Here is a 13,038-nt window from a genome sequence, read left to right as displayed (position 1 = left end):
TGATGTTATTGAAGAAAAGTTGCATGATGATCTTATAAATTCTATGAAATGGAAGGAAAGTAATAAGCTTACGATGAACTTAAAGAAAACACAGTGCATGTTGACTGGCTATTGTTTCAATGGAATCTACGTACCCTGTCCAAGGCCTGTGTCATATAGAAGCGGGGCAAAAGACCAAGGAACTAGGATCTAGGGGGAAAATATAGTAAAACAACCATACTGAATGTGTAGATTCTAACAAGAAAAACATATTTTACAAATTGCATTTTCATTCCCGTAAATAGTTGATCTGTTGATGTACTTTTGAGCTCAGGTAGATAAAATAGCTAATCGAGTGACTCCCCATAGGATAGAGACCAGTATTTACACTCACACAAAAGGGGTAACTAAAGGGATTAAATTTAGTGTATTACAGTCACCATCGGGGCAGAGTGTTTCACAAACACATTTTTAGCTCTACTGGTCAGAGACCAGAAGAGCTTATGCGATAGTAAGGTGTCCGTCGTCCGTCCGTCTGTCTGTAAACAATTTTTCAAAACGCTACTCCTCCTACAGTTTTGATCTGATTTTAATATAACTTGGCACACAGTAGACTACACTAAGATACATAAAATAGTGCATCGGTTTTTGATTTCGATGAATGGTGTTGGCATGGTTACTAAAAATAGAATTTTCTATGAAATTCCTTTAAATTAATTTATCATATGTACTAGGAACACGTGCCTTTGTTTATTATGTGCTAATAAAAGCGACAGTAGTTATTGGTTTAAAGGCCGATACCTGTAGAACAGCAGGCATGTTCATGAAACTTTCCTAAGATATATCGTAAGATTGTTCTTAAGATATAACTTAGGAAGGAAATTAGGAAGATCCTAAGAACAACTTAGGACACGTCTTAAGACGTAACTCGACGGTATCTTAGGAACATCTTAAGTTAGGATATCCTAACCTACAAAGACCCTTTTAGTTTCTTCCTATTTTTCTATACATTTGCAGCTAAGAAATTATTTTTTCAACGACCTGACCTTAAAAAAAGTAAATTTAAATGTAGATTTATAATAAAGTCATCCATATTTATGAATACTTATAAATAATGAATTACATATTATATCTTATAATACACACACAAAAAAATAAAAATAAAATGGAGAAAAATGAAAGGATTCCGTAGGGCTCGAACTCGTAATACGGGTATCATCGTCTACATATCGATTTTTAAATGCCACGCTTAAACCCCTGAGCCAATCCGGATTCTCTCTTATACATCCTTGATTTAAAAACTTTACAGTATACCTCGACCTAATCATGTCAAGGTCACAGATATAAATAAGTGAGTAATAATCACTTTTGGGCAAACACAATCCAAACCAGTAAAAAAAATTTTGTGACGAGTCGCATTGTGTCATTGACCATGAGTAAGAAAAGAAACCCAAATTTTTCTAGTGCGGAAATTCAGGTTCTTCTAGACGAAGTGGAAAGAAATAAAGAAGTAATTTTTTGCAAGTTATCAAATATTGTGACAAATGCCGCAAAGAAGAGGGCTTGGGAAAGCATCTGTGAAAAGATAAATTCTTGCAATTCCTCCTCTCATACGAGGACTGTTGAGGAGATAAGAAAAAAGTGGTCATCTTACACCAGCGACGCGAAGAAAAAGGCATCGCAACAACGCAGAGAGTCTGCAAAAACAGGAGGTGGTCCACCACCCATTGAATTAGATGCCTTGCAGGACAGAGTAGTCGGCATCATAGAAAACTTGCCTATTGATGGAATACCGGGTGGCCATGACACTGCAAGGTCCAATGAAGGAAACATTTTGAGCTCGGGTATTGGTATGTATTTTTCTTAAAAGCAGTGTTTTTCTTTTGAATATGATAAATCGGTAAAGGAAACTCTAAATGTGTGTTGCGTATAATATATTCAATTGTTTCAATGTAAAATAAACTTCAATTGAATTTTAAACTTTGACATTTTCTGTACATTTTTGAATGAAAAGAAAAGAACATTACATAGTTACATAAATCTGCAACAGAGTTTTATGTAGTTTGAAATGGAACTCTTTGATGTGCAATGTATAAACTCCCTTAATTGAATGTTAAGTAACAGTACTGTTTTAATATACCTAAATTGTTTCTTTTTCAGAAGAAGAACCCCCAGCTTCTACATCATCGGCCACTGATACGGCCCAAATTCAAATTACTCACAGTTATGGTAAGAAGTATTATTTTTTTTTAAAGAAAGCTTTAAAAAATATTCGTATTAAATTATATATTTTATTACCACACTTCAACCTTAGCAATGACTTTTGAACTTTTGAATCTAGGGCTTTCATCCTTAGTCATATTATATATATTTATATCTTCTAAGATTCTGACTCCCAGCACTCGCAGGAAAAGATCCCTGGGAAAAGGAAAAAGACGCGCTCATCAGAGGACCATGAACATATGAGTGAACTTCTACAAACAGAAAAGAAAAAGGTAGAGATTGCCTTGGAAAATCTTGAAATTAAAAGGAGACGACTTGCCATAGAGGAAGAAAGACTGATCATGGACAGGCAACGTTTCCAAATGGAGATTCAACACCACCAAGTTTATTTGGCAAAACATGGTGTTTCATTTACATTTCAAGATAATAATGATTTAAATAAATAAATAAGTATAATAATTCAAACAACAATAACGAGCTACGTTATCCTTAAACGATAGGCCCATGGGCCACAATACTCAAATGAGTGACTTTGGTCGATCCTTATCAAATTAAAAAAATATATTTGGTTAGAAAAAAACGCTTGATACTTGGGGTCATGTGACATAAATTGTGCTTTTAAAAAATTTATTTTTGTCAATTATTAATTTGATGTACTTTAAGTCATATGGTAAATGAAATGGTACATCATGCACACATGTATTTACACCGAAAATCGTCCAGCTATCAGTTGATCACGCACTCTTGTACCGTCGTTACACCTTCCTCTGTAATTCACACGAATTCTTCCATTGTCACAAGGAACAACCCCATCTGGTAATGGTATTCTTCGTCTTATACACATGTTGTGAAGAACTACACAGGCTACTGTAATATCACAAGCCTTCTGTGGACTGTATATAAGAGCTCCTGCGCTATTATCTAGGCATCGAAATCTTGATTTCAAAACACCAAAGGCCCGTTCAATAACATTCCTTGTGCGTATGTGAGCTGCATTGTATCTCTCTTGTGCGTCTGTAGTTGGATTAAGTACAGGGGTCAGAAGCCAAGGACGCAGTGGATATCCACTATCCCCAAGTAACCACCCATCTGAAATTGTACCACTTTCAAACAGATTATGTATTGAAGAGTTCCTCCATATGTACGAATCATGTGTTCCATCTGGCCACTTGGCCATGTTGGCTACTACATTAAAAAAAATCAAGTTACTATCACATACACCTTGGACATTGGTCGAATGATAACCTTTTCTATTTACATATACATGTTCATCTGCAGATGGTGATTTTATACGTATATGTGTCCCATCAATAGCGCCTACTGTATTTGGGAAATTAGAAATCTTTAAGTTACTGAAGTCAAGCATTGTCTTGAGTAGGCTTTGCTAGTCAACTGGCATAACAATGTTCTCTCGAGAAATCTCTAATAGGCAGTCATTCATGTCGCTTATGACACGGCTTACACTGGCTCTAGATATATTGTGAACATCCCCTACCACAGCCTGGAAACTGCCCGTTGCAAAATCTTAAGGCAATCATAACTTGCAAAGAAACTGTCAATGCACGTGATCTTGCAGTAGGTCTTTGAAGTCTATCATGGAAAGTGTTACATAAATGGATGATCAGAGGACGTGAAAGTCTGTACTTACTAACGATAGCATCATCGTTCAAATAATCCAAAGGGTTATCAATGTCTCTAAATACTCTTTCACGATTCCTGTGAGCGATGTGCAAAAATATCATGGCCGCCGCCATGTTTATGTCAATTAGGATGGTCTTAGGATATGGTTTAGGCTGCCTTAAAGTTAAGACAATCTTATGGCGAGACCCTAAATTTAGGAAAGCTTCAAGAAACTTACTTAGGATTAAGACGTTTCCTAAGACGTTCTTAGGACACGTCTTAATCCTAAGATATGTTCATGAACATGCCTGCAGGTGAACAGGTATTCAATTTAATCACGCTTTTTAACTCATTCGAAGGCTTTGCGTTGCGACATTCAGACGTATACTTCCTAATGACAAAAATTGTAAGGAGACAGGCCCATCCCTGTTTGGAAAGAGTCGATTCTACAACCAGTCTACCAAAGTTTATATGGTATTGCATTCGACAAAGACAGTTATTCTCTTCAAACATTCAGTTTACCATCGAAAATATACAGACGGTTCATTAAACATGCCTCTCGTGGTAAAGTATCCAGAATAGCGCATGCAGACCGAGAATCCTCAACCCTTAGATACGTACATGTATACCTGAAGTTATGACTTTTCACTGCTCAATAAAAGACGGGAAGTCCAGCATTCGTTACATCAACAGTCAAACGAGATTTCACAGTCAAAAACAGAGTACAAAAGGGCCATTGCAGCAGAAGATAAGTTTTAAAATAATGTTTCAGTTTTTGGTGATGATTAAGGTTACAGTTTTTGAACGCGTCATTTATCAACCGTTTATTATTGTAAAAATAAAAGTATATAATAAAAGGAAACACGGACAAGATACCTCTTCGATAAGTTATTTCACCTATGTCTCTATGTCTCTATCTTCTTAGAAGTTTCCACTGCTCATCGGAATACAAAGGTCCAGAATCGCCTGAACAGTTCAACAGATTTTACATCCATAAGCAGAGAGTACATAATGGTCATTGAAGTAAAAGATAAGTATTTTCGATAATACTTAAGTTTTTTTAATAATGAAAACGTTTTGAATACATTTAAACACACAGAATACATGTACCACTTCGATAATGATTTTGCTTATGATTATGAGAGAGTAGCTAGAATCTAAAGCAGGCTTCGATATACTGCATTTGTACATATACATATGTGCTTAAAACAAACCCTAAAAGACTGATTTGGATTCGATTTCACAACTAAGTTAAATTAGGTCGGTAGATTAAAATTCAGCTTAATTTTTACAGATTCTCTTTGCTCAGCTTCACATGGAAAACAACAAAAACTCTAGATAAATCCTCTAGATATAAGATAGATGTATTTTAAATACTATTAATCTCTGAAAAAAAATACAAAAGCCTACTGCTAGTAAATGAAATTATTTCATTTTCTCGTTATGACAAACGAACACGATTATTAAAGCGGCACAGTGAGTCAAAATCATATCTTAATTTTAAGATTCTGTGGCATACAGAGAAAGACTTACGAAAATTATGAGTATATAGCGAAGATATGACAATTCAACTGCAAGAATTGACTGCACAATATAAGTGCCGGGAAAACAAAGGTTGTATTAACCGTTTTGTTGTTTCGTATATGTCAAGGTCACGCTACTCTTATTTTTAGCTCAAACTTGTAAACAAAATTCAACTGGAGCATGCAAAGGTGAGAAATATGTTCTAACAACTTTTTAAAAAGATTGCATCAAATTTTTTGGTTTACTTATATTCATTCGTGGATACCTGAGACCATGGTAACTATGGAAACTTATTAAACACTTTTCTGCGCACGCGTATGATAGGAAGGAAGAAGTACCAGGGTATTTTGCAATATTTTCGTTCTAGGGCAGACAGAAATTATTTTTACTTTTATTTTTCCCCATAAAATTTTAATTTTTAGGTTCTGAAACCTGTAATTTTCTGAAACCTAATACTTTAAGGATTTGAACAAAATTTACAGAGGTCATGCGAAAATTCTACATTTGTCAATTTTCCCCCTTGTGCGTCACTGTGCCACTTTAAATGAGAGAGAGAGGGAAATGCTCTGGATTGATTTTATCTCATTGAAAATTTTAAAACAGTTTTCAAACAGTTAAGAAATGTTATTTTATATCATGTATATTGTTGACTCTCTTTTTCGGTCTAATGATTAATATCCACGTATACTACATACTTCAGTAAAATATATGGAATACGATTGATTGTGTGTCAAGTTTCACGGTCAAATTTAGATTGAACTGTGAACGTATTGATATTTATAATCAGCCATATCAATGAAAATGATTTTACAAGACTAAAATGGAGAATGTAAATAAATAAATAAAAAATAGAAAAATAGATAAATAAAAATCCTGGTTCTATTTTGGACATGACTTGAACAAACTAGATTTCACTCATCAACACTACGACGCAAATAAAATTTAATTTGAAGTTTGTTTCAAAAGACATGAAATATTTGAAAACAAGTAATGAGTCGGTTGAAGTTGTTGCGTGTCGAGGAGCTTTTCGATTCAGTGTATAGATAGCAGTCTAAGTTTTCTAGAGCATACAAGCATAAAATTGTATATATAATTTTTTTCTTGGAATACAAGAACGTCCTAATTAGAAATATCTTAACTATTATTATTTTAAGTTTTATTTTGAAAATAATTGTAATAATTTATAAATTTTGAATGAGGGACGTTTTTCATATCCCTGTATTTGTATCTACATTGAACAATAAATGGTTGTGATTATACTTTATCTGTGTTATATATAATACTGCTTCGTTAAAAATTAGAAAATCGGATGTACATGGAAATGCCGCTCTAAAGGCTCCAGAAATTTAAAATTTTACAATAATCATATCCATGCACACTGTCGCAGAATATAAAATGAATAGTGATCTAGAAGTCGTTAACAAATTACACGTGAAAAATTCTTTATATAGTATAATGTAAAAAACAGATCTAAATTGTATTTTGCAATAGAAGTTTATAAAATATTCATTTTATATTTTTGCACAGTTATGAAGTGTTGGTTTTATTCATTATATAAGAAACATTTAATGCTCAGTAATCTTTATAGTAATCCTGGCGCTTAGAATGCCTCATTTAGTAGATTTAACATATTATAAGTTCTTGGTGCATAGCACGTTGCAGCCAGAGAAGTAAGTTGATGTTGGTGTGTATGTGACGCAAGTAGAGTTTTCAGGGTGTTTCTGGTGCACAGCACGTTGCATCCAGTGGAAGTCCTGGTGCATAGCATGTTGCAGCCAGTGGAAGTCCTGGTGCATAGCATGTTGCAGCCAGTGGAAGTCCTGGTGCATAGCACGTTGCAGCCAGTGGAAGTCCTGGTGCATAGCACGTTGCAGCCAGTGGAAGTCCTGGTGCATAGCATGTTGCAGTCAGTGGAAGTCCTGGTGCATAGCATGTTGCAGCCAGTGGAAGTCCTGGTGCATAGCACGTTGCAGCCAGTGGAAGTCCTGGTGCATAGCACGTTGCAGCCAGTGGAAGTCCTGGTGCATAGCATGTTGTAGCCAGTGGAAGTCCTGGTGCATAGCATGTTGCAGCCAGTGGAAGTCCTGGTGCATAGCATGTTGCAGCCAGTGGAAGTCCTGGTGCATAGCACGTTGCAGCCAGTGGAAGTCCTGGTGCATAGCACGTTGCAGCCAGTGGAAGTCCTGGTGCATAGCACGTTGCAGCCAGTGGAAGTCCTGGTGCATAGCATGTTGTAGCCAGTGGAAGTCCTGGTGCATAGCATGTTGTAGCCAGTGGAAGTCCTGGTGCATAGCATGTTGTAGCCAGTGGAAGTCCCTGGTGCGTACTGACGCAGCCAGTGGAGGTTCTAAACATTTTCCTGCATGGTGTGTAGCACGTCGCAGCCTGTTCAAGTCTGGTCGAATAGTATGTTGTCAGTGGCTTACCAAGATGATTTCTGGTGCACAGAATGATGTAGCCAGCAAATAATTTACAGCGATGTGTATGCTATACAAAAATTGATATACTTATACAAGTATTTATTCTAAAATGCTTGTTGCAAATTTTTAATCGCTTTCAGAACTTATTTATTTTCGGCAAGCAAATTGAAGGAAAATGCTTCACGGCGAAAATTATGATGATTACTTAAGATAGTCAATCGTCATTTGTTTTGTTTAGAATGTAAAGATGTCGTTTATAATTAAAGACTCATAAATGTATAGGAGAAATACATGTTCAGTCTGGCAAATGGTAAAATCAAATTCTATATCCAAAAAGAATAAGACATAAATTGTGTGGTTCTATATAGTTAAAAGAATATACTGATGTTTTTGTTTTTGAACAGTAAATATTAGTAGGCAATTAAGTGAATTGAAGGAAAATACAACTGTATTGACAGCGCATGTATGATGATTTACATCTGATAACATCTGTTATGTCTGAAAAATAAAATCTTAAAGACTTATACATTTATAAAAGAAATATATGTATGCGTTCAATCTTGCTAATGGTGAAATCCATATCAATAATATAAAACACTAAGATATGATTTGTTTAGTTTCTTATGTTTGATAGCTTAAGATGGAATTGAACGAATAATGTTTGGAGATTCGATGTTATTTTATGATACTTATTCTTTATCATTTATAGAAAAAACAAATCGGACCTGAACAAAGTGAGTACGATCTATTTTTTTTTTTATTTCCAGTATCAGCGTCAAAGCTATGATTGTTTTGTTGCAAAAACTTGTTTAAAAGGGATCATTGTTTCAAACATATATTCAACACAAGAATCGGATAAAAATTTTGAATGCTTTATATTTATTTGGACAAATATAAGTTAAGATTGCATATCTAGTTTTACTTAAAAAAAAAAATAAATAAATAAAAGTTTCCACCAGAAATTGTTAAACACAGTCACGTATGATCAAGAAAAATGCAAGAAATATCAACATTTACAAAAAATTTTAGCAAAGATTCCTTATATAAATGAACATTAAATTTTAACTGCTTCTTGAGCTTGTAGAAAAACCAGAGCCCTCTTTCTTTATGTTCGAAATACTGGCAAGCAAGCGCTTCCATTCCTATATAGACTTGTCAAGTGTTCTTGTTTTGATTGTAAAAAATTTACGTTTGTTTGAGTGAAACGAATGAGAACATAAATTAATTTATCATATGTACTAGGAACACGTGCTTTTGTTTATTATGTGCTAATAAAAGCGACAGTAGCTATTGGTCAGTATTTAAAGGCCGATACCTGTAGAACAGGTGAACAGGTATTCACTTTAATCACGCTTTTAACTCATTCGAAGGCTTTGCTTCGCGACATTCACACCCACCCACCCTCTTTCTTCACCCTCTTACTTGTATTTTGTTTAATAAAGAAAGTTTAAAAAAAGAAAGAAAAAGGTTTATTTAAAGGATTGATCAAATTGTTTTCATCACAAGAAAATTAGAAGTTTTGTACACAACAGATTAATTGATAAAGATGGGAAACAATTTGCTTAGTCACTCTAGATAATTTTATGTAAAATGGTACATATTAGCTACATATAGTCGAACTGTGTTTACAGATAGTTCTAACTTACATTTATTTTGCATAGGTTTTACTTAAACTAGTCGATAAATTGTACATTATAATATACGTAAGTTTGTGTGAATGAGTCCGCCATTCATTTTGTTTACCTCGCAATTGCTGCGGACTTACAGGTTTCCATAGTTTTTTTTCAACATAAATCTATGTTGTTTTTTATCTATGGTTTTTCCTGGGCGGCGAGGGAAGCATAATTTTGTTCATACATGCATTATATTATGTTTTTAAGGAGGCTGGGGGGTCAACAATTTAAACACAAATTAACCACCAGATTTAACTTACTTTTTTAGATATGGTATCTTTAGCTGTCAACATTCATTTGGCAAAGAAAAAATTCATAAATTTAGTTTTAAATTTTGACCATTTTTGTATATCTTTATATGGAGCTCTTCTTTTAAAGGAGATCAAAATAGTCTAAAAGTGGCTGCCACACCCTAGCCTCGTTAATCAGTGAAGTGAGGACATATAAAAGCATTGTGTTAAAATGTGTTTGTACTGTGATGTGTGATTAATTGTTTTTTGATATATTGTAGAAGGAAGGTAGAGAATCGGTACCATTGAAGACTTGTGTTTTGTAAATGTATACGTCTAATAAATACTGGAAAGCAAGCGCTCCATTCCTATATAGACAAGTGTTCTTGTTTTGATTGTAAATAATTTATGTTGGTTTGCGTGAAACGAATTAGAACATAAAATGCTACTCTTCCTACAGTTTTGATCTGGATTTTCAATATAACTTGGCACACAAGTAGAGTACACTAAGATACATAAATAATCTCATCGGTTTTTGATTTCGATGAACGGTGTTGCCATGATTACTAAAAATAGAAATTTCTGTGAAATTCCTTTAAAACGCTACTTTTCCTACAGTTTTGGTCTGATTGCAATATAACTTGGCACACAAGTAGACTACGCTAAGGTATCATAAAACAGTACATGGATTGATTCGATGAACGGTGTTGCCATGGTTACTGAATAGAATTTTCTGTGAATTTCGTTTAAAACGCTACTCCTACAGTTTTTGTTTGATTTCAATATTACTTGGCACACAAGTAGACTGCACTAAGGTACATAAAATAGTGCATCAGTTTTTGATTTTGATGAACAGTGTGTCATGGTTACTAAAAATAGAATTTTCTGTGAAATTCCTTTAAAATGCTACTCCTCCTACAGTTTTAATCTGATTTCAATATAACTTGGCACACCAGTAGACTACACTAAGATACATAAAATAGTGCATCGGATTTTGATTTCGATGAACAGTGTTGCCATGTTACTAAAAATAGAATTTTCTGTGAAATTCCTTTAAAACACTACTCCTTCTACAGTTTTTGGTCTGATGGCAATGGCTTCTTTTCTCATCCTTTGTTATAAGTACAAACCAGTAGAGCTACAGTCTCAACAAGACTTGTTGTTCTTTCTATTTTAGATTTCTATTGTCTACAATTGCCTGTAGTCATGGCAATGGCTGTTATTTGGTAATTTAAACGAAAGAATTTTGTTCTATGATTAAGTTCAATGTAATTTTGTACAAAATCACTAGGCGGTTATATCAATTTTTTATCGAATATAACCAACTTTTTTCAACACCAACTCTTTTCAGTACCAATTTTTGGAGCATTCAATACTACATTTCCTTAGATATCATTTGCTTGTAGTAAAAAGTGGGGGGGGGGCAACCAGCCTCTCAATAGACATTTCCAATAGTAAAAGTAATGTTGGGGAAAAAAAAGTGGGGAGGAGCCAGCCCCCCCCCGTTGCTACGTGCCTGCTAAACCAATTTAATCAATTTTGACATATAACTTTCATGGGTAAAAGGGAAATTGTAAATTTCATGGCACCTGATCTCCTCGAGACTAAAGGATGGGGTAAAAACCACCAAATTCATGCAATCTTTAAAAATCTTCTTTACTCCCGGATGTCAATCAGTCAACCATGAACTAATTACATAGTTATGATAAAGAGGACCTCTTCCGGGATTATGATTTTCATGGCCACTAGGTCAGGGGTTCTGGTGTAAGGTCGGGGCTCTGTTGATTCTATAACAAAAGTGCATTTTTTGAAAATCTCCTCTACTCCTGGTTATTTAGAAGATGAACTAAGTACAAAGTTATGATAAGGAAGAGTTCTCTTCCAAAATTGTGATTTTCATGCCCCGTTGGACAGAGGTTTTGGTTTTAGGACAGGAGTCTTATGATTCATTACATGTATATAGTGATAATGCATTTATTCTTTGAAAAACTTCCCTTCTGCTCCTGTTTATTGAGCAGATGAACTAAGTATATAGTTATGATGTGGATGAGTGTCTCTTCCTTACTCGAATTTCATGGCCCCTTGTTCAGAGGTTCTGGTGTTATGACGGGGCTCTAATGATAGTGAAAATGTACAGTTGAAAATATTTTTTTCTTTCCCTAAGTTCTAGGTAAAGAAACTAAAACATTAATATCAATGTAAATGCATTAAATGTAATTATAAATAAATGTGCCATTTTGTATATATTTTGAAAGCCAACGGGTTCAAAATTCCAACTCTGTAATTCTTAAAATGTACACATTTTAGCATTTTTTGTAAATTGGAAATCATAATTTCATAATTTGTCAATTGTTCTATCACAATTTGTTAACTGTAAATTATCCAACATAACTTGAAAAGTGTAAAATGTAAATGCAAGTTATGTCAATGATCACATGTAATTCGTAGACTTGTGATTTGTCAAAAATGTATTGTACTTTCGTAATTTGTAAATTATGCAAGGTTGCATTATATTAACGCCTATCAAAAACGAAAAAGGGAGCTATATGGATGGCAAGTTATTTCGCCTCAAAGCTAAAATAAAATACCCTAAATCAACTGCATTTTGTAATAGGCATGCATTTTATGCCGTTTAAACGGTCTCTTAAGTTGTTTACAAATAATATAGTTTAATACAGAAAAGGATTATTCCTGGATCTTCGCTCTTCGTATATACATTTCTAATTGGGGACGGGTCCACTCCAGTCAAAAATAGGCCAAACCAGAAATTCTTCGACAAGCAAAACAAAAAACAAAAAAAATTATTTCGTGTTGGTGGTGTAGTTTGTGGGTTGGGGAGGGGGTGGTCCAAAGTCATTTTTATTTTCTTCATTATATACATTTAATACCGAAAGTTTTTTCAGTTTCAAAGTTTTGGAAGTTTTCAGATCCGGAAAGTTCAGTTTTAAGACCATGCATGTAGTAAGGAGGGGGTTCCCCCTTCCCGCTTTTTCCCGAACATAATTTAGTCTAAATCAAGTACCAAAACCCATCATAATTATGGATCAAAAATTGTCTACTTGTATAAAAAATAAGAACATACCAAACCCACAGCCCCGGGTTTTTCAGATAAAAGTGACAATTATTGTTCTTGGTGACCCTTTTCAAAAACGATGCTACAATGTTCACGCATATGAAGACTAGATTTTTTCCCAATGTTCTGTTTTTGTGTGATCGTTGGGCCCAAGGCAAGGAAGCCTTATTTCTGAATTTCAATTTGTCTCAACAGGGATGCATTGAGAATAACATATATGTACATGTACCGATGAAAACCAACAAAAAATGCTTCATAAACTCCTGGAATGTGTTTGACTGTAGAATCATCTGCTT

General features: G+C 34.4%; 2 protein-coding genes across 2 annotated transcripts; one reads left to right on the top strand and one right to left on the bottom strand.

The window, feature by feature from the left end:
- Positions 1-1,411: 1,411 nt before the first annotated feature.
- On the top strand, positions 1,412-1,846 carry LOC134256638 (myb/SANT-like DNA-binding domain-containing protein 4). The gene has a single exon (XM_062739322.1). It carries the CDS (start codon positions 1,412-1,414, stop codon positions 1,844-1,846), a length of 435 nt encoding a protein of 144 aa, XP_062595306.1.
- A 1,059-nt stretch (positions 1,847-2,905) lies between these two features.
- LOC134256637 (putative nuclease HARBI1) lies at positions 2,906-3,956 on the bottom strand. Its single transcript, XM_062739321.1, has 2 exons — positions 3,851-3,956; positions 2,906-3,387 (listed from the first exon to the last, which is right to left on the bottom strand). The coding sequence occupies exons 1-2, from the start codon at positions 3,954-3,956 to the stop codon at positions 2,906-2,908; spliced, it is 588 nt and encodes a 195-aa protein (XP_062595305.1).
- Positions 3,957-13,038: the final 9,082 nt, after the last annotated feature.

The sequence above is a fragment of the Saccostrea cucullata genome, unplaced genomic scaffold (genome assembly GCF_032062105.1).
Source record: "Saccostrea cucullata isolate Sc308-1 unplaced genomic scaffold, CSIRO_AGI_Scuc_v1 ctg6178, whole genome shotgun sequence".
In the NCBI taxonomy this organism is placed as follows: domain Eukaryota; kingdom Metazoa; phylum Mollusca; class Bivalvia; order Ostreida; family Ostreidae; genus Saccostrea; species Saccostrea cuccullata.
Note: the sequence above shows the minus strand (reverse complement) of the source record. Positions and strands in the feature narration are given on the sequence as shown.

Bases quoted from the DNA above. Each gene is read 5' to 3' on its own strand.
- LOC134256638 (XM_062739322.1), top strand. From the start codon at position 1,412: ATGAGTAAGAAAAGAAACCCAAATTTTTCTAGTGCGGAAATTCAGGTT.
- LOC134256637 (XM_062739321.1), bottom strand. From the start codon at position 3,956: ATGGCGGCGGCCATGATATTTTTGCACATCGCTCACAGGAATCGTGAA. The intron at 3,388-3,850 runs GTAAGTACAGAC...TTTTTAATGTAG, and splicing joins GAACGATGATGCTATCGTTA to TAGCCAACATGGCCAAGTGG.